The 21,026-nt window shown below is 52.7% G+C and overlaps 1 protein-coding gene across 6 annotated transcripts in view; it reads right to left on the bottom strand.

Moving 5' to 3' along the window:
- Positions 1 to 265: 265 nt before the first annotated feature.
- The window catches only part of ATP13A3 (ATPase 13A3), a 50,103-nt gene continuing 29,342 nt past the window's right edge, over positions 266 to 21,026 (bottom strand). For 5 of the 6 annotated variants that reach the window (XM_035132984.2, XM_035132986.2, XM_060274239.1 and 2 more), the window contains 17 exons: positions 20,669 to 20,686; positions 20,225 to 20,378; positions 20,000 to 20,120; positions 18,793 to 18,917; positions 18,133 to 18,311; positions 17,070 to 17,192; positions 14,855 to 14,934; positions 13,124 to 13,166; positions 12,912 to 13,021; positions 12,333 to 12,429; positions 11,819 to 11,891; positions 11,204 to 11,381; positions 8,883 to 9,070; positions 6,894 to 6,982; positions 6,017 to 6,097; positions 4,902 to 5,024; positions 266 to 3,687 (listed from right to left, as the gene is read on the bottom strand). In XM_035132984.2, coding sequence (XP_034988875.2) covers positions 3,478 to 3,687; positions 4,902 to 5,024; positions 6,017 to 6,097; positions 6,894 to 6,982; positions 8,883 to 9,070; positions 11,204 to 11,381; positions 11,819 to 11,891; positions 12,333 to 12,429; positions 12,912 to 13,021; positions 13,124 to 13,166; positions 14,855 to 14,934; positions 17,070 to 17,192; positions 18,133 to 18,311; positions 18,793 to 18,917; positions 20,000 to 20,120; positions 20,225 to 20,378; positions 20,669 to 20,686 — 1,992 coding nt within the window. In that variant the 3' untranslated portion in view covers positions 266 to 3,477. The remainder of the gene's footprint in view (positions 3,688 to 4,901; positions 5,025 to 6,016; positions 6,098 to 6,893; positions 6,983 to 8,882; positions 9,071 to 11,203; positions 11,382 to 11,818; positions 11,892 to 12,332; positions 12,430 to 12,911; positions 13,022 to 13,123; positions 13,167 to 14,854; positions 14,935 to 17,069; positions 17,193 to 18,132; positions 18,312 to 18,792; positions 18,918 to 19,999; positions 20,121 to 20,224; positions 20,379 to 20,668; positions 20,687 to 21,026) is intronic. The other variant, XM_035132990.2, reaches the window with a different exon arrangement.

Here is a 21,026-nt window from a genome sequence, read left to right as displayed (position 1 = left end):
GGCTCATTTCGCCTTCGCTCCCCAAGCCTTCGCTCGCCTTCTGCAAGCTCCGTGTTGACCATTTCACAGGACTTCATCTCATTTGCCCAGAATGCAGCCATGCGAGACCGTGGTCTCATTTTTTTTATTCTTAAGCCGCCTGGCGCTTCGGCCAACAGGTTTCTGCTCGAGGAGAACGGCTTGAAAAAAGTCCCAGGTTATGGGAGAACCTGAGCGTGGAGGAAACTCCTTTTCCGTGGTGGGCAGGAAATGAAGGGGCAGGGGATGGAAAGAGCAAGCGAATCACAACTTTATTTCAAATAGCTTAAATCACACGCACACAAAAGATGTTACAGGGCTACGACTATGTACAAGGACACAAAATGCCTTTATTACAACCGGTACCATTATAAAAGCAGCACAAACAGACATTTCCTGGAGGAAGATGGCAGGCACCCCTGGAACAAAAGGGCCGGTTTCTGGATCCTTCGGAGACCACTGGGTCTCGTCCATCGGCGGTGGGGCTGCGTCATCGACCAGAGAGTTTAGAAGTTCATTGGAAATGGGTTTTTTAAAACCTGACATTATGCGGCATAAAGCTAGCATGTCAGAAGGAGCCATTAAATAAAACTTGTCATCTAATATACAAACATTTCATCATTTCGGAACGGGGATTTTTGAGGGATAAAGTCATGGAGCTCTTTGAAAGCCTCGAGGCCTGAGACAGCGGAGGAAATCGTTTCAGAAGGAACTTGCAGCATTTAAGGAAAAGGATTCTTCATCTCTTTCACTCGGACCCTGTGCAGACACAGTCCTGATAACTACAGTAGATTAACTCATCCAGTTAGGAGGGAAGTCCTCATAAATGCTCTCTACTAAAAATAAATAAATTTGAAAATGAGTGCAATTTTGTTCAAAAGTTTCCAATGTGAAGATTGCAGTAAGAAATTGATTCTCCACTTTCGAATCAAGTGGCTTTTTTTTTTTTTTTGCATCGTATTCCAAGTAGAATTTTAGTACTAATAACCAGAAGGTCACACACAAAGACACACACACACACTTTTCAGGCTCCACCGTGTAGGCTGGAGCACCAGGGAGCTGTCCCCAGTCGCATGTGCAAGCCTGGACTGGGGAGAGATGTGTCCCATTGCTCCCCCCAACGACATACAGACACACAGAAGGGGCACCCAGAGATCCTATGACCGTCTCATTAGCTATCTGGTAAAGGAAGAAGATAAAAGCTTTAAAAATAACCCTGAGGGATACCGATATATATCTCTATATATATCCTTTTAAAATCTGGTTACTCTTCTCTTGAGCTAGTCCTTTAGATATGTGCATAAATAATAATAATTAAAATTAAATTAAAAATATTTAATTGGCCATATTTACAATCCTGACACAAAGAAGGACAAATTTAGACTTTAGGTCCACAAAACGCAAATAATTTAATAAGGAACTCAGATTCCAAGTTCTCGACGTGACCCTGGATTTTACTGCAGAAAGGCAAAACAACTTCCCGGAGTGTTGGAGGGGCCCCCATTAAACCATCCTGTTCACCTGAATTCACAAGCTTTCGAGGAAGATTCAGCAAGAAAAGGGAGTCCTCAATTTATTTATTTTTCTAAAAAAATACCAACTCAGAATTTTGGTGTGCCAGCTGGATTCCGGAGGCCAGAAGACAAACTTCTTTTTCAAGCTCGCCCCAAGAGGAACAGTGGCCAAACGCCAGCCCAGATCTCAGGGAGGCCAAAAGCAAATGCGCCCCAAACTCCCAGGCCAAACTCTCGCCATCACATTGAGAAATTGCTTCCCCCAGCCCCAAAGATCCTTAGTGAGACCTGGCTGCCCAGGGACAGTCCCAGATTTTTGCTTCCCAGCAGTTTTCCCCTGGGAAGCACGGGGGAAGCAAGCCAGCAAGCGAGACTCCTTGAAACAGACACACATTCCCTTCCCCTGGCCAGGACCTCTCCGTCATTGTTCCTTAAGCACAACACGCTCTCTCTCGGTCTCTCTCTCACACACCAACGGAGCTACTGTACAGTCAGATGAAGAGCTGGCAAGTCACAGTCCCAAGGTCAAAAGATGCATAGCTTCATTCATGGATCTCTTCCTTCTTTCTAAGCAAAATAACCGTGCATTTTGAGCAGGGGAGAGAGAGAAAGTCGCTGCTGCTCCAGGGAGAGGAGGAGGTTCGCACTCGCACCCAGAGGTGTCAGAGCGCCGTATCCCAGCCACCCTCCACGGTGGAAAGGACGCCCTGGTAGCCAGGGAGGGAAGCAGGCGGCAGAGGCCAAAGACGTTTGCACCCTTGGGGGCCAGGCCCCTGCAAGACAGGGCAGCAGCAGGGGGGGGGGCGCGACTCTGGGGCCAGGAGCTTCCCGGACTCTGCTTCCAACAACACCCTTTTCTGTTGAGGTATAAAACGGCAGGAAATGGACCCAGCTGTTTTGCTGCCGCTCAAGAGATGCTGTCCGCAGAGGGTCATTTCCTACTTGAAGGCTTTGCCGGTGCCCCCTCCCAATTCATGGGCTGCCTCCTCTGCAAGGCTCCTCTCTGCCACAGCCACCAGCAGCCCCAGGGCAGGATCAGAGCCCCTGGGCTTCAACTTCAAAAGCAAAGACCCCCCCCCACACACACACACAGATGGGGTGTGTGCCCTACAGCCAGAGGGAGACCCAGCCACAAAAGCCAAGGGGCCTGGGGAGAGGAGGGGAGAGGGGGTCAGCCCTTGGCACCCAGGAGCCTGGAGTAGCCGAATGATCCTTGGCCCCCGGAGCAACTCGGTATGTGTGCACATGCATGTGTAAACAGGCCAGAGACCTAGCGCGGCCTCAGCAGATTTAAAGCACTTGGTGCTGGTGGTGGAGGCTGGGAGCAATTCTCTTTCCTATTGTTCTCAATAAAGAATCTGGCTGAGCCAGTGTGGCAGATTCGTTGCCTCCTTCCTGCATGGAGCCTGTAGCGAAGCCGAGTCGGGCGCAGGGACTGCCGGGCTTTGGCACAGAGCGGGGTGTGCGTGCGCGCGCCTGCAGGGCATTTGGAAACTAACCATGACGTCTCTGCTCCGTGCAAGGCGGCCGAGGTCAGACTCTGCGGCACACTGCAGACCAGTGGAACCCAGCACCAAGTTTGGCAAACACCCACAACACCCACCCTTCCTTTCTGGTAAGGGCAACTCACCCCCTCCTTGCTGGGCTCCCAAAGTCCCACAGGCCAGCCTCCGAGGTGGAAGCTGCGCTAGGCCAGGGCTGCCCCAAACCCAGAGGAGCCCAGCCTGAGCCCCAGAACTGGCCGGCGGAATGAGGCTCGGAGAAGCCGGCTGGAAAAACACCCAATGTTTTGCATTGCTTGTGAAAAGTTCTCTCTCGACGGGACGCTGAACTCCAGGGATGGAGGGGGGCGAAAAGGGGGGGCAGACCGAGGGCCCCGAACACGTGCTCCGCAGACAGAAGTGTCTCCAGAGACGGCAAGAGGACGCGCCCGGCCAGGCCGCTGCTACGTGACGGTGATGACCTGGCAGGCGCCGTTCTGGTGGGCCGGGGGAGCCTCCTTGGCCTCCGTCGTGGTGCTGGGCCTGGGGGGCCACTCGGGGTCCACCAGCAGCTCCTGGGCCAAGTGAACGTATTTGGCTTTCGGGGGCTTCTTCCTCTTCTGGAAGCCCAGCACAGAGGGGAGGGTGCAGCCGCGGAAGCACCCCAAGGCCTCCTGGAAGGAAGGGCAGAGGGAGAGGGGGGTGAGACACCATGGACAAGGGCAGAGGCCAGATTCACCCCCCCACCTGACCAACACCTGCCCAGGACAGGCAGTGCCCCATGGCATCAGTGCAGTGCCCGATGCCCCAGAAACATGGGCCTGAGGGAGCCACACGACACGGCTGGAGGGGACAGGCAGTGTCAAGAGGAAGCGCATCACTCTCTCTGCCCGCCTGGTGCCACTACACACGCGTTGCCCCAGCTGCCATGCCATCTCTCTGTCTCTCTAGATCTTTAGCTCTCAGTTGGGAGCAGGCCTGTGGCTGACACGGGGGGGGGGGCTGTCACATGACCTGCACTGCGGCCCAGTCAGAATCCAGAACAGCAGCAGCAGCAGCTGTGGTCCTGCCTGACCCGAGTGGAGCTTCCTTGCTTCCGAGCCCAGGAGTTCTTCCCCTCGAGGGACCTCCTTGGCGACCATCCCACCCCTCCTCGTTCTCCTTGGGGTGGGAGATGGGCAGCCCCGGCCCTGAGCTTTCCCCTCACTTCATCATTACAACGTTCCCTCCGTCAGGGTCTGCCCTCCTCAGCCTAACCTACCTCACAGGGTTGTTGTGATGAACGCAGATGCAATCCTGACCTTTCCGGGGGAAGGGGCAGGCGGCAGCAGAGACCCCGAAGAGAACCCCAACACCCCAAACCTTGACCCTCATGCAAATTAACAACCCCCCTCCCCCTGCACCCCCTGGACTTCAATGAGCATCACAAGGAGGGTGTTTAAGGCCCCACCCCACCCCCACCCCTTTTAAAGGACACTGGCAATACATCCACTGGCTTTGGGAAAGGGAGACCTCCAGACTTGCTCACCCCGATACCCTCTGAAGAGGAAGGGGGCGGACACAGAGTTCAGACCCTTGGCTCCGTGTCTTGCCTACGCCAGCCTTTCTGGGCCTTGGGTCCCCAGATGGTTTTGAACTACAGCCCCCATCGTCCCTGACCACGCTGGCCAGGAATGATGGGAGTTGTAGTCCGACCACCTCTGGGGACCCAAGGGAGAGGAAGGCTGGTCTCCCAACTGTGGGCCAAGGCACCCGACCCGGAGGGCCCCGGGGCTGGGGACTGGCAAACTCCGTGGGCCCCCCCGCCCCCCAGCATACAACCCTGCCCCGCCCCCGGCCGTGAGGGTGTCATGCGTGAACAAGGGAGAGTAAAGCCCAGCGTTCCAACCTGTGATGGGTGGGAGGAAGAGGAGAAGGAAGAAGAGGAGGAGGAGGAGGAGCCTAGGCGGTTCTCCCCTTGCTTGTCTCGGTGGAAGACAACTTTCCAAAGGATGGTGTCAAGGAGGAAATTCTGTGGTGTGTTCCGGGGAAGGGGAAGAATCAAGAAGAGCAGCCATCATTGCAGGTTAGCGAGAAGGAGGTCACAACAACAGCACAGTCGGGGCAGAAGAAAGCAGCATGGGGGGCCCCCCTACTCTCTCGGAGCAGGATTAACAAACGCTCGGCTCTTTGGAAAGGGGGGGGTGCCTTGCCTAGATGGGGTCTCTTGCACAGGCCTTGTGGAAAGAGGGAAGGACATCAGAAGAGCCTGCTGGATCGGACCCATGGCCCACCTGGCCTAGTATCCTCTTCTCACAGGGGCTAACCCGGTGGGGAAACCTGCGCTCTCCCCCTCCTGTGGCCTCCAGCAACTGGGATTCGCTATGGGGCAAAGCCCAACCTATCCTTTCAGCCCTGTTGGTCAGCTCTGGCCTGAGAATGGTGTCCTTGTTTGCACTTCTCCTGGGAGTTTGACTGGCCTGAAGTTTTCTGGCAACTGTGCTGACAGAGATCAGGCAGAGATCCGTACAAGGCTTCCATCTGCCGGGGTGGCTGGCTGTTCCCAATCCCAGAGCGTGGGCGGAATCGGGGCACAGGCAAAGCCGGGAGAGGGCACAGGGAAGAGCAGCATGTTCTGGGAGTGCCGAGGAAATGTGGCGTGTGGGGCAGGGCCCTGCGGCAATTCCCTGTCACAATACACTTGATGTTTGGGGATCTGGAAGCCAGAGAGAGGTGGTGGCTGAAGGATTCCAAGTGCCCTGCTCACACACTCACACACACACACTCCCAGCACCCTAGTGGAGGGCAGAATAATGGAGCAAATAGACGGAAGTTAGATCCTTAAGACACCTCACAGGGTCCACCATCCGACATCCCAAGACACTGGCACTGACAAAGGAGGGCCTGAAAGAAGCGCCCCCCCTCCCTTTGTGGGGCTTTGTGCAAATCGGAACCCTGACTGCTGGACTGAGATTTTAAGCAGAAAACCCGCAGCCACTGCCTCCAAGCCCTGCCAGGACTCACCTCCACCAGAAGGGAGACAAAGGCGTTGACGACAACGATGAGGAGAATCCGCACTCGCCACGGATACGGCACGCAGACCAGCTGCAAAGCAGGAGACACACACGTGTGAAAGCGTCAAAAGGGCAGGCAGAGAGGCTGCACACAATGGAAGACCCCACAATCCGGCCCCTGTCCTTCCCTACCTCCCTAAATTGGGCCAGGCCAAATTTCTACCATCCACTCTTTAAAAATGGTAAGACTTCATGGAAAGGCTCCTGGTGGGATCCTGAGCGTGTTCTGAATGTGCAAATGGAGAGAATTGGGGTGGTTCCAAGGCCACGTGACGACAGCAGGATCCCTCAGATATTATTTCAAACTAGGACTTGAGTCTTAATAGATGTTTGGCAGGAGAAAACATCCTCAGGAGGGGGATTACACCATTTTCTCGCATTAGCTTAGAAAGCACTCCCATGTGGATTTTTTTTTAAATTTCTAATGATGTGTGGACTCAAGTGGGAGAGACTAATATACACTCGAACGCTGCCTCAGATCACTCCATAATTGCTTTGGATCTTTATAGATCTCTCACGGAAGTGAGCCTTTACATGGCAGTTCGTGATACAGTCACTGGCGCATGAAGAAACTGGAAAGCCAGCAGGGGCAGATGTCTTGGGGGGGGGGGTAAGGCCTCTAAGGAGCACCTGGTCCCTCCCTCACACAAAGGGGTTGATCTGATTTTGCAGGGAGAAGGTCTTCCTGATACATGCAAAGTCTCAGACGGCGTTGCTATTAAAACCCATCAAACATTCTACACCAATGGGGGTTTTTACTGCCCCCCTCTGGGGAGGCCCCTGGAACTGGCACCGGGCAATGGCAGGGCGGCCTCTTCTGGGCTTACCTCAAGGAACCAGTCGATGGGCTGCAGGGGGTGCAGCAGGACGAAAAGGATGAAGGCATACAGAACGATCACCGAGATAACAAAGAGATCTGCAGGGGAGGAGGGAGAACAGGGAGAAGAGAGATGCCTTTAAGCAGGCAAAGCCCTGCTTGGCAAAACTTCTTGGAATATATATACATGTATGATAAGAATAATATTGGAGAAAACTGGATATTGAAACCTGCTTAACCTAAATCATATATCCCAGTTTTACAGCGGCCCTTTAAAGTACGCTTCACGCAGAGTATACGCAGTCAGAAGTTGACCTGGCTAAGAAAACACCACCAAGAGCGTAGGGTATTATCTCCCTTATATGAAACCCCTTACCAGCTGCACACTTGTAAAAGTATGCAGATGAAAATACAAACGGTTGGGTTTCTTTAACTGAAAAACTGACTCTAAAGAGACTTTAAACTAAAGATAAATGCTTTCTCTCTTAGCAACATTCCAACCTTCAACCCATTCCAAACCTCCCACATAACTCCCATTAAACTACCCAAGAATTAACAGTAAACTAGCTTTATAACGGGGGACCCAGGTGGCGCTGTGGTTAAACCACTGAGCCTAGGGCTTGCTGATCAGAAGGTCGGCGGTTCGAATCCCTGTGACGGGGTGAGCTCCCATTGCTTGGTCCCAGCTCCTGCCAACCTAGCAGTTCGAAAGCACGTCAAAATGCAAGTAGATTAATAGGAACCGCTCCAAGCGGGAAGGTAAACGGCGTTTCCATGTGCTGCTCTGGTTTGCCAGAAGCGGCTTTGTCATGCTGGCCACATGACCTGGAAGCTATACGCCGGCTCCCTCGGCCAATAATGCGAGATGAGCGCGCAACCCCAGAGTCGGTCACGACTGGACCTAATGGTCAGGGGTCCCTTTACCTTTACCTAGCTTTATAACTAAGCAACTCTCATACTAAGATTCAACTAAGGAATCTCTTAATCTGAGAACAACTGAGAGAGTGATCTACTTAGAGATGAATCAAACTGAACGATCTAACTAAGAGATACAGAAGGCTTTCTGGCAGAGCCTTATATACAAGAAGCAGAGCCCACGCCTGTGAGCAGTTAACAGAAACACCGGCACCTGTTTCTCTTAAACAGACAGTATTTACATTAGACCGGCTCTAAAGTAACTTGACTATTCAAAAAATCCAACAAAACTATCTCCTTGTGCCATAATTTGGAGGCTGTGAGGTTGTATCTCCCGGAGCCCATTCCCAATCCTGACCCCCTCCTGAGCCAAGGAGCCCCCCCCCTCCCTGCCTGCCCAACTTATTTATTGTGTATATTGAAATGGAGAGTCTCGTGTTGCCACCCTCCAGGCCTCTCCTGGAGAAGAGCATCCGCCATGAGAGGTCTGGAGGGTGGCAACACGAGAACAGCCTTTTCTGCAATGGCTCCCACTTGTGGGCTCCTCCTCCCAGGGAGGCCTGCGTGGCACCATCACTATTTATCTTTAGACGCCAGGAGAAAAAATTACTCTATAAGCAGGCCTTTAGTCTGTATCCGTGGCCTTTAAGAAGTGGGTGGGGTGTTCTTAATGTCTAAGATTTCCTGCCCCCCTTGCTTCTAATGTATCTCTTTGGGGTCTTGGCTGGCTGGCTGGAGGTTGCCTTTGACAAGATAAAGCGACTATCCATTTTAACATACACAATAAATAAGTGAGAAGGGTCTTTCGACAGGCCCTTTAATAGCTCCTTTCTACCCCTCTAATCCCAGGCCATTTTCTGCCCTCCTGCAAGCAATTCCGCTAGCAGAGAGGCGAGAGCCTGCCTGCCCCTCTCTCTACAGGGCAGGCGGCATCCAAGCATCGCAGCACCTCCTCTGCAAGGAAGCTGAATCCTACGAAGGGCGAGGGCGCCTGCAGAGTCCGTCCGTCCCCCCATCCTGCTTGCCCATCAGCGCTGCTCTGGCTCGGGCCCCCCTTCTCCCTCCGAAACTCTGGCCCACGTACAGTTTTTGTAGCAAGGCTGCCTGAAGGGCCTCCCTTTGGAAAAGGCCACAGCGACAATGAGGTACTGGAAGCTGGAGATGAAGAAGACCGTCGTGTTCTCGTAGTTCCTGATGTTGTGCTCGTCGTGGAGGGTCTTGTTCTTGTGCTGAGAGGCGTTGGCAAAGGGAGCCCTTGAAACATTGCAGGCGCTGCAAAACCCAAGTTTTTGGGGGGGGGGAGGACAAACACAATTTATTAATTTTAAAATAACAAAAAACAAAAAAAAAGAACATCACAATCAAAAATTTAAATCATACATCTTAATTGACTTCCCTCCACTCCCCCTCCTGGTTCCATTATTTTATGCTTATTTATGCACGTCCATAAAATCTTATATTCTTAACAGTCCAATTTAAAAACCTTATTCATCTTGTTACAAGTGACTTCTGAAAGCTCAACCAATGGAAAAGCCTATACACAAAGCTTGCAAGGTATGCCCTAAGCATTTCCCCTTTTTAAAAATCAATGTCCTTTTTCTTTCTTGGGTTTCAAATGATCTAATATGTCCTGCATAGTTCACTAATGTGCTTTACCAATCTTCTTTATCTTCTTAGGGGTGGCTTCTTCCTTCTATAGGGATGGGCTGGTCTGGGGTGGGTGGGTGGAATTAGAGCATCTCTTCCTCCCACAAGGAGGGGGGTTCAGCAAGGGACCCCATCTCTCTGCTTACTGGCCACCTTCATGGAGGATAAGGGATTCCTTGCCCACAGAAGGCCAACACACACTCTGCCTGCCTGCCTGCCTGCACTTCTCTAGCAAGAGGAGACAGCCCAGAGAGCTGCCAACAAGCCCATCCCAAATGCACTCCTAAATGTCCTTAGAGAAGGGAAGTCTGCTGTTTCAAGGGCTGCAATTAACTACATTAGATCAGTCAATTAAACAAAACACCTTGGAGCAAGTAAAAAGATGCCCCAATCAGTTAAGACAATAAAAATTACTATTACTACGATTGCTAAAACAAAATAAAAAAATTCCTTCCAGTAGCACCTTAGAGACCAACTAAGTTTGTCATTGGTATGAGCTTTTGTGCACACTTCTTCAGATGCACACGAAAGCTCAATGACAAACTTAGTTGGTCTCTAAGGTGCTACTGGAAGGAATTTTTTTATTTTGTTTTGACTACATCAGACTAACACGGCTACCTACTTGTAACTATGATTGCTACTTTTACTACCGTGTTTCTCTGAAAATAAGACACCGTCTTATATTTATTTTTCCTCAAAAAAAGCAAAAACACGGTGGCTTATTTTCAGGGGATGTCTTATTTTTTTATTACATGTCCAGCCTAGCCTCTTCCTTGGCGGCCTCCAGAACTGCGCCTATCACTATGTCTTATTTTCAGGTTATGGCTTATATTGCGCAAATGCTTAGAAATCCTGCTATGGCTTATTTTATGGGTATGTCTTATTTTTTTGGAGAAACAGGGTATTTACTGGACCCAGCATATTGCTATTAGTACATAAAGCCCGTAGCAACCTGGGACCAGTCTACCTCCGAAATCCCCTGACCCCACCTGCACCCCCTCCATCACTTCGCTGGGTGGAAGGTGGCGCTGCTACAGGGGCCCCGTGATCCCTGCTCTGCATTGGTAAGAACTCAGGTCATTTAGTGTGGCAGCAGCTGCCCTTTGGAACTCCTTGCCGATGGAGATCAACAGGCGCCTCTGCTGGACTCTCAACCATCTTGTTTAGACAAGCCTGTCCAGATGCTTGGAAAGTTGTGGTCATGTAAATCTGTTTGAGTATTTTAAATGGTCTGACTTCACCTTCAGAGGCTCACTCCTCTGTTGTCTTCTGAGGCAGACCACCATGGAGTTGTTATTAAAAAAAATATCTTTCTGTAAACCACTTTGAGGCTTTTTTTTTTTACAATCAAGTGGTGCATAAATTTTATGAAATAAGAAATAAACAAAATTAAGAGGCAGACACTTTTGAGGTGGTTTCTCCTGGGAACGAACACGAACATAGAATCATAGAGTTGGAAGAGACCACAAGGGCCATCCAGTCCAACCCCCTGCCAAGCAGGAAACACCATCAAAGCATATGCCTGTCAAACCTCTGCTTAAAGACCTCCAAAGAAGGAGACTCCACCACACTCCTTGGCAGCAAATTCCACTGCCGAACAGCTCTTACTGTCAGGAAGTTCTTCCTAATGTTTAGGTGGAACACACACACACACAGGGCAGGTGGGAGGCCCCTGGTCTGCGGTTCCCACAGATTCCAAGGTGAAACTCTCCCCCCCCCCCGCCGTGGACCCAGACGTGGCCCCCTGAGGTAACTTACTCTGAGTGAGGGGTCCAGGTCTCATACCAGGGCTGCTGCCTGGCCCACAGGAAGCCCAGGGTCTGGAAGCCAAGGCAGATGAGGATCTGGGAAAGGACGGAGCAGAGGAGGGGAGCCGAGATGAGGCCGGAAGGAGGCCTCTGCGCCACAAGCTCCTTCCACGCAGGATTCAGGCTCACTGCAGAGAGAGAAGGAGCAGCCGCCGGAGCTGAGACCCAAAGGGAGAAGCAACACACATCCACCGAGCAAAGCTCTGCACCCTTGGAACCTGTTTGTAAACCAGGCAAACTCGGGAGCAGAGAGCTGCTCGTTCTGCACAAGGCAACCTGCCAGGGGAGGCTGGAAAGGAGCTATGGTGACGTGTAGAAGCTTGAATTTTGCAGCCCCCTTTCCCCCCTGAAACCACACACCAGAATTGGGCAAGGAGTTGGGATTCTGGGTTTGGGATGGACAGCTGCAAGGAGACTGGGTCCCTTGTTTCCTGTGCATCAGCTTCACCATGAAATCTGCAGGACTCACAACTCTGCAAGCTGCCAGGGCTAGGGAAGGAGAGAGGCCTGCCGGCCAAAGCTGGCCCAGAAAGGGAGGACTGTCTTGGAGGAGAAGGATACTCACTGGTGAAGACCACCACCAGAATTATTGCGAGATCGATGAAGAGGAACTGGAAATCTCCCAGGTTGCTCTGGATCTGCAAAGGAACCGCCAGGGGGATTTCAGAGGGGATGGAAGCAGGGGTTCTTTTATGTCCTGAAGGCCAGCTAAAGGGCTGCTTGGAAGCTCAGGGGCTCAAGTCCCACCTCCGCCGGGAACCTGCTCAGAGGCCTTCTGCAAGGTGATTTCCCCCCAACCCATTTCACCACCTGCCATGAAGAATTTCTGGTTGAAACGGAGGTGAGAGAGAAGCAAAGAATGTCACAGACTTTGCACAGGGAATGAGCCATTGGGGGAAAGATGGCTGTGAAACTCTCCCTGCTGCTCCTCACCTGTTCAGGGCCTATCAGGTGAGAGCGGAGATGGGAAGGGGGTGGGAGCTCGTGCCTCGGAGCCAATCAGAGGGAGAGGAGGAGAGCTTCACAGACACATAATGTTGCGAAGCCCCACCATCGGGGACAGGGACTCCAATACTCACAGAATACAGCAGGGTGACACTGACGTACTGGATAATACTGTACAAAGCCATGAATTTGAACACACAGAAGGAGGTTATTAAAGCAGCCCGGCCTTCCCTGTGAAGACAAAGAAATCCACATGGAGAAATCCAGGCGAGTCAAGCACTGCATACCTGAGGCCAGGTAAGAGCTTAGGAAGAACTTCCTGATGGGAAGACGAGCCGGTGGGCAGGGGAATGGAGTCCCTCAAAAGGCGGGACTCCCCTTCGCTGGAGGTTTCTAAACAGAAGCTGGATGGCCACCTGCCAAAGATTCTTCAGCTGCACTGATATTCTTCTTAAACTGAGGTGCCCAGAACTGGACACAGGACCCCAGTGGGGCTTGACCACCTGTGGGTATTCTGTGCTGGGCTTTGGTTGCTGCTGCCGCCCTTCAGGCTGGCGAGACCTGCCACCCCTCCGCAACGGGAAACAACTTCCTCCACCAGGCCCTTCTCTTGGCTGGCACCCCCGTTTCCCAGGGAGGGGGGTAGCTGTGCTGTGCAAGGGGCCCCCACGGAGCCCGTGTGGGACCCGAAAGACCCTCCAAGCAGCCCTTACCTGATCAGGCTCGGCACGCAGGAGATGCTGGGCGTCCGGGAGGTGAAGGGAGACGCCACAGAGGCCTCCAGCTCCGACAGGGAAATGCCACCGTGCGCCCTCTTCAGTGCCTGGCCAGTTGCAAACAGAGCAGAAAGGAAAGGGTTAATTCTCCCGTTGCAAGGGATGAACCGGCGGATGAGAATCACGTGGAAGCAGAAGAGGCTACTCACCCCGCAGTCGTTTGCCCCATCGCCACACATGCCGACGTAGTAACTGCAAAAGCGCAGAGAGGGAGAACATGAGAAGGCAAGAGGAATCTTCTGGGTCACAATGGGAAGAGAGCAACTCTCCCCTCAGTGGCTTCCTGGCCAGGGGCCACTCTTAGCCCTCGCCATGAATTTGCCTCATCCTCTTATGAAGCCACCCAAGTTGGTGGCCATCCCTGCCTCTGGTGGGAGGGAGTTCCATAGTTTCACGATGTGTTGTGTGAAGAAGCAAGGGAGAGCCAGGACCCCACAGCATTTTGGCCCCAAAGCAAGCCTGCCCGCCTGCCCCCCGCCCCCCGCCTGGCGCCTGGGCATCTGGGCTGAGGACCAGGACCACGGCCTGGGAATCCTGAGCTGCATCAAAGATGGCTTCAGGGCGTTACTCCCAGCGGGAAGAGAAACCTAGGCTTCAGAACAGGGCACATCCAGAGAAGCGCCTTTTAAAATCACGTTTACATGCAAGAAAGCAGAGGAGAAGCTTCTGCCCAAATCGCCACTGGTTGACTGCGATGAAGCAGAAGCAGAGCTGCCTGGCATCGTTGGGTGAGCGGGCAAGCAAGCCAGGCAGCCAGAGATGGTCAGGAGGAAGAGCGCTGGTGCCCTCCGGAGCGAGAGAGAGGCCTCCACGCTGGCAGTCCTGCCCAGGCTCCCACAAAGCCAGGCAAGGGGGGCACAGTTGCTTGGCAAAGCCAGTGCCACAGCAACAAGCCTTCTCTGCAACACAGGCCAGGATGCAAAGCCCTTAGACCCCCCCCCCTTCACAGCAAGGAGCCTTTACAGTGTTTGAGGGGGCCAAAAATTATAACATTATGCATGGCATCGAGAAAGTGGATAGAGACAAGTATTCTCCCTCTCTCCAAAGAAGCCGAATGCTGGAGGATTCAGAACACAGCGCAGCCTTAAACTAAGCAACCTCGATGGCGTCTGGGGGCATCTGGGCGGCCACCGAGAGAAGAGGATGCTGGTCTAGATGGGCCACCGGCCTCATCCAGCAGGCTCTCACTACGCTCTGAGCTGAAATGGGCTTCTGACATCAGTTCCACAGCCAAGTTCCAGTTCACAAAAATGTCATCTTACGCTTTGGCCAATGACTCATTCAGTAATAAACCAAAACTTGGATGTGTTTTCCCAGAGGGAAGGCTGCGCCCGTCAGAGGGCGCCAGAGTGCTTTGCTTTGCATGGTGGGCAAGATGTTCAGCCTGAGCCTTCTGGCCCGAGAAAGACACCAGGGCCCTCTTCTTCTCATGGAAAGCAGAGTGAAGTTCATTGCACTTGTCAAGGGGAGAGCAGCTCCAGCTTGGCTCCGCGTGCTTGTCTCCCCCCCCCCCCGCCGCCCCCCAGAGGCAGGACCCAACAACTCAGGGGAAGGGCAGGGGCAGATTCTAAAAGGTGGCCCTTTGGTGCCAAGAGGACTGGCCAGCCGGCCCCCAAGCGGGCTGAAGCTTGATCCCCGATTGGGAAGAGGTCAGGGGTGTGGCCTGGGCTGACCCCTGGAGATTGGCTCCTGCCTCCCTGGCCCAAGGGCAGGGGCAACACCCCTCGCGAGGTGGCGTGGTTTCTCCCTGAAGAGCAAGCCTCACCTTTAAACCGGAGAACTGCTGCTTCAGAGTTTTCAGAAGCTTTGGGGCTGCCTGAAGAGTCGGGTCAAAGCAACAGCAAGAGCAGCAGCAGAGTCAAAATTAGAGGGATACTTACTCTACGTTTTGCAAAGCCTCCACCAGCTGGGTTTTCTGGTCCGGTGCCATGCGGGCAAACACTGTGCCATGCAACACAAGCTGAAAAACAGGGGAGGCGGGCTCTCAGCAACGTAATATTAAAATGGGGGGGGGGGGGCAGAGATCAAGCATTCCGGCGGCAGGGACGCATTTCACACTCTGGGAAACTCCTGCAATGCTTCTCAAAATATGGGGCCCACCCCTGGTGCCTCCAATGGAGATCGCTGGGGAAAGTGCAGAGGAGGAGAACCAAAACTACCCCAGGGAGGAAAGACTAAGGCATTTTAGGAAAGGGAGTCCGTGTGGTGTAGAGGCTGGGAGACCAGGCAGCCCTGGATAGGGAAGTTTTTAATGTTTGATGTTTTGTTGTGTTTTTAATATTTTGTTGGGAGCCTCCCACAGTGGCTAGGGCAGCATGTAAAGGTAAAGGGACCCCTGACCATTAGGTCCAGTCGTGACCGACTCTGGGGTTGCGCGCTCATCTCGCATTATTGGCCGAGAGAGCTGGCGTATAGTTTCCAGGTCATGTGGCCAGCATGACAAAGCCGCTTCTGGCAAACCAGAGCAGCGCACGGAAACACCGTTTACCTTCCCGCTGTAGCGGTTCCTGTTTATCTACTTGCATTTTGACGTGCTTTCAAACTGCTAGGTTGGCAGGAGCTGGGACCAAGCAACGGGAGCTCACCCCGTCACAGGGATTCGAACTGCCAACCTTCTGATCAGCAAGCCCTAGGCTCAGTGGTTTAACCACAGCGCCACCTGGGTCCCTTATTATTATTTTTATTTATTTCTACCCCACCCGTTTTCCAAGGAGCTCAAGGTGGGTTGTTGTTCCACCATGAACTCCTTGAGGGGAAATGTGGGATAGAAATAAAGGAATGAACGATGAACTCTGGGCTGCCCAATGAAATGGGGCTGTCAGGGGACTCAGGAGGGAGAAGAGGACTTTCCTACGTACAAAATGCATCACAGACTTGCAGGTGTTGTTGCCACAGGCCAGCTGGTGGCTTAGTTGCGTGGCTTTTTAAAGAGTGAGACAAACTGGGGGTGGGAGGTGGCTATCAGTGGCTACTGGTCAACACAGCTATTCAACGTCAAACCACACAGGAGGCCTGGCAAGTGTGTTGTCATGATGCAACCACTTCGCCTGGAAGGTTCCTGAAGGTTTCTAGAAAAAGGGGTGCATGGTGGAGACATGGAATCATAGAATCATAGAGTTGGAAGAGACCACAAGGGCCATCCAGTCCAACCCCCTGCCAAGCAGGAAACACTTCAGTTTTTTATGCAGCAGGGTTAGCTTATTCTGAGCTGCTCCCAAACTTAAACTTTGCCTTTTAGTTAGGAAACATAGTTAGAAGGATACTGACGAGCTGGAACGTGTCCAGAAGAGGGCAACCAAAAGGGTCAAAGGCCTGGAAACAATGCCTTATGAGGAGCGGCTTAGGGAGCTGGGTATGTTTAGCCTGGAGAAGAGAAAGTTAAGGGGTGATATGATAGCCATGTTCATATTATATATAAAAGGATGTCATATAGAGGAGGGAGAAAGGTTGTTTTCTGCTGCTCCAGAGAAGCGGACACGGAGCAATGGATTCAAACTACAAGAAAGAAGATTCCACCTAAACATTAGGAAGAACTTCCTGACAGTAAGAGCTGTTTGGCAGTGGAATTTGCTACCAAGGAGTGTGGTGGAGTCTCCTTCTTTGGAGGTCTTTAAGCAGAGGCTTGACAGAATCATAGAGTTGGAAGACACCCCAAGGGCCATCCAGTCCAACCCCCTGCCAAGCAGGAAACACCATCAAAGCATTCTTGACAAATGGCTGTCAAGCCTCTGCTTAAAGACCTCCAAAGAAGGAGACCCCACCACACTTCTTGGCAGCAAATTCCACTGTCGAACAGCTCTTACTGTCAGGAAGTTCTTGTCTCAAAAGCTCCTGCTCATCCTGGGAGGAAACAGAACATTAAATACTCTTCTACAAAAGTCATCATCTCATCTGTTTGTTCTATTTGAGACATCAGAAAAGTGGGGGGAGCAGGGGAAATGCCCCCTCTGGTTGTCTGTGCACCGTGAGAGACTGAAATAGGAAGTTAGAATAGACGTTTCATTCTTCCCCTCCCGCTCATCTCCTGTCGTCTGAGCAGCTCCTGACATTTTGCCACCGCCTCTCGCCACCCAGAGAGCCGCTCCAGATACAGACCTTTGGGATGAGGTCCTGGAAGTGCTCCTGGATGACAGCAAAGGATTTCCCGTTCATCGCAAAGTGGTACTTGGTCACGTGGGGGTCCTCGAGTCTCTCGGGGGGCAATTTGACGGGGATATCCTGCGACAAAACAGGGACGGTCATCAGCTCCCAGGCTCACCTGAGAAACGGCTGCCATTCCCCTGGCAAACAGTTAAGCAATGTTACGAGGAACACCTTTGGAATAGAAAAAGCTGCAAGGGCCGAGGGCCGCCTTACAAGAGGCCTTCCACCTCTGTCCTCCAGACAGGAGAGAATGCCTCTTCAGAGGGATGTGGCAACGGTGTGGAAAGCGCTACCTGCCTCCCTTCCAAGGAGTCAAACCAGTGCCTTCCCCGCTCAGAATGCGCTCCATGTGAGACATCCTTTGTGCTGGATCCGGAAGCTGCCGTCAGTGCTGAATGCTGCAGAACCATTGCTGTCAGGAGGGAGGCCTCCTTGTCTGCAGAGAACCCCTGGGCTCAGAGATCTGGACTGGCTGCCCATTTGCTCCTGGGCCAAGTTCACAGCATTGCGATGAGCATAGAAGGCCCTTCACAACTTGGGACCCGTTCACCTATGAGATGGCCTCACCCCACATGCGCCCCCTTGACCGGCCTGACCCACAGAACTGGCAGCGCTACTGGGTCACCTAATAATTAGTTTGCACTTGCAAGAAACTGATCATTTAGTGTGGCAGCTTCTACACTTTGGACTGGATTAAAAACATCCTTGCTTAGGCAAGCCGACCCAGATACTTAGAAAGCTGATCACATTTTGATCTTGTTTTAATATTTTAACTTTTTGCCCATTTTAAAGTACTGCTGCATTTTTTTCTTGATTTTCTTGTCTGTCTGTTTTTTGTAAACTGCTTTAAGGGTTTTTTTGGGAGGGGGGTTTACAATCAAGCTGTGTATGAATTTTATGAAATGAACAAATGAATAAGCAATGCTGGGCTCCAAGCAACCACAATATGGGTTGGGAGGGGGAGAGAACAGCAAGTCTCCCCCCCTCCCCGTGACCGACAGAGTTCTGCCGTTACCTCCGAGTTAATGGCTGGTGGGGAATCGGTGCCTTTGGCGAGAGCATCTGCATAATGCCAGTTGATCCTGGCGGTCTGGCCGTCCTTGGGAGGCAGGGCTTCAGCAATGATCACCTTTTCTTGAGGTAGAATCATCCCACAGTCCCTGGCCACAGAGATGGCCGTCAGCATGTTGTCACCTGTGGAGAAAAAGCACGGCATGTTTCGCTGGGCCTCGGTTTCCCCTCCTGGCAAGCCCTTCCTCACCCTTCTAATTCTTCACGCTCTGCCATATTCCCCCCCCTTTCTGGATCAGCTGTTTCCTCGTTTCCGTTTGCAATCTCGAAGGATCACAAAATTGCAAGGCTGAAAGGGACCCCCGTGGGTCATCTAGCCCAACCCGCTGCAATGCAGGAATCACAGGAAAGGAACCGCTGACAGGTGGCCGTCCAACCTCTGCTCTTCAGAAGGTTGCTCCATTCACCCCACCTGCTTCTGCCTTTGTAGACAGAAGAAGATGGAGAGGCTTGGGGAGGGGCTAGGGAAGGGGGCCACCCCCAAAGCCACCCAGAGAGCTCAGCTGCAGGGGGCAGTGCTGGAATACAAACTCCAGCAGCAGCAGCAGCAACAAGAATGCAGAGCCCCTGGTCTGCAATGGCTTCACAACAGCAGCTCCCCCACCTGTAACCATGACTGTGCGGATGTTGGCTTTGTGCAGAACTTCAAGCACCGCTGGGGTTTCTTGCTTGAGCTTATTCTGCATTACAATCAAGCCTAGGAAATTCATGTTGCCCTCAATGGCATCTCTGCAGCAAAACAGGAGGGGGGGGGAAGAGATAAGAGAATGCAGACAAACACCATTAGGAAAACTACAGTTCCCTCCAGGGCCTGATGCACTGCAAGGAAAAAGTCACTCCAGGGACAATTTGCAAAGGGTCAACACATTATTCATGGCAGCAAAATCCTGCGCAGCCCACACACAAACAGCTCCAAAGGCTCTGTCCGATCTGTCTGATCTACAAGTATATCATAAGAGTTAAAAATAAAAAGGCAGTTTAAAAAGTAGTACTACCACCCTAAAGACTGGGAAACAATACAAAAGGAAGGCCCATGGCAGAGACCTTTTCATGGAGCTAGACAAGTTGAACATGTCTCCCCTTGTTTTTGGATAGGGCTCCGCAGACCAGGGGCAGGCGCATTGGAAAGCCCCCCTCCCAGCTACTGCAGAGGGGGACTCTGCCACGTTAGATGTTTCAAGGACCCTTCAAGGACCCAGAGGCCGAGGGGAAAGGAGGTCCCTTAAGGAACCTGCACAGGGACTTATATGCTGAACCCCAAAACCTTGGCCTAGAAGCGGATGGGCCGTGGCTGCGAACCCACAAGCAAGGCGTTATGCAAAGCAGTGCCCCCCACCAATGCCTGAGGCCAAGCCTTGTGATGGCTCCAGAGAAAGGCAACCCCATGGGCCGTGGGAGCCGCAAGGGAAGGCCAAGGAAGCTGCCAGGAGGAGGTTCAAGAAAGACTTCCTTGCAAAAGGCACAAATCACGCAACACTAGCTTAGGCGTCTTTCAGAAACTGAACTAACTGGACAAATTAGTGGGGAACAGCTCTGTCGGTGGCTTTTTGGTTAAAAGCAAAATCTCGGGGACCAGAGATTGCCCACGAGGTGCTTGGGGGAAGGTGTCAAGGGGAAGAAGGGCCAAGCTTGGAGGGACCAGGGCCAAGAGCCCAAAGGAACAGCGCTTGAAGAGGCCACCTGTGAACACACCACAGGGCTAGGGAGTCGCGCGGCTTCCAAGTGGGCCCCTGTCCCCCACTCACTCCGGGGTCCCACCACCCCAGCGGTCCTGCCAGGCGGGACTGCGTTGCTCTGGGATGCCAACTTACCGGGCAACATTCTGGACTTTGTGCCAGGTCAGTTTGGATTCCAACTTCCTGTGAGCAAGGGCAATGACACGGAAGCCCTGCCTGGTGTATTCTTCCAACACCCTCTCAAAATCCGCAGGCACTGAAAGGGGATCAGAAGGAAGGGGATCAGAAGCAGCCCCTTTCAAGTGCAGGTTTTTTTGGGGGGGAGGAAGGGGGGAAGGAAGGAGCCCTCTCTCCCTTTACCTGTCTCTTGCTTGCACAGTCCGGCAACCACCTCTGGAGCCCCTTTGGCGTAGGCATCCATCCTCTTCTGCCCGAGGGCTCTGGCCACCACGCACATCCGTTGCAGAGCAGAGGAAAAGGGAAACTGCCGCACGATGCCAATCTCGTAACTGGCCTAACCGAGTGAGAGGAATCATAGAATCATAGAGTTGGAAGAGACCACAAGGGCCATCCAGTCCAACCCCCTGCCAAGCAGGAAACACCATCAAAGCATTCTTGACATATGCCTGTCAAGCCTTTGCTTAAAGACCTCCAAAGAAGGAGACTCCACCACACTCCTTGGTAGCAAATTCCACTGCCGAACAGCTCTTACTGTCAGGAAGGGGGGGAGTCAGGGCCTGCTCAGCAGCACAAGGGTGGAGAGGAAGGGAAGGGGGCACAAAGGGAAGGGGAGAGAGCACTCACCGAAAGTTCAAAGAGCTCCTGCAAAGGGGGTGGGGGTGGGGGTGGGAGAAGAGGGGACAGAAAAAAAGAAAATGATTACTATCTGCAAGGCGCCAACTGCTTTCCAGAAGAACGAGAAGGCAGCTTAGCTTCTACAGCATCGGACGCTCAAAGCAGCTTCCGGTCCGCTGCCCAACTGCCCAACCAGCATTTTCCCAGCCCCCCGCCCACAACGTCCCCCACAGCTGGACTGGTCAGCCGTGTGGCAACAGGCCACAGCCCTGCTGGGCGACTGCAGCTCCTTGGCCAAGGAAGGCCTCCCACTCCAGGGTCCAGCCCCGCTTTGCGCGAGGAGGGAGCAAGGCGGGGGGAAACTCTG

Source organism: Zootoca vivipara, chromosome 5, assembly GCF_963506605.1.
Source record: "Zootoca vivipara chromosome 5, rZooViv1.1, whole genome shotgun sequence".
NCBI classification, from domain to species: domain Eukaryota; kingdom Metazoa; phylum Chordata; class Lepidosauria; order Squamata; family Lacertidae; genus Zootoca; species Zootoca vivipara.
This window is presented reverse-complemented; position numbering and strand designations above follow the sequence as displayed.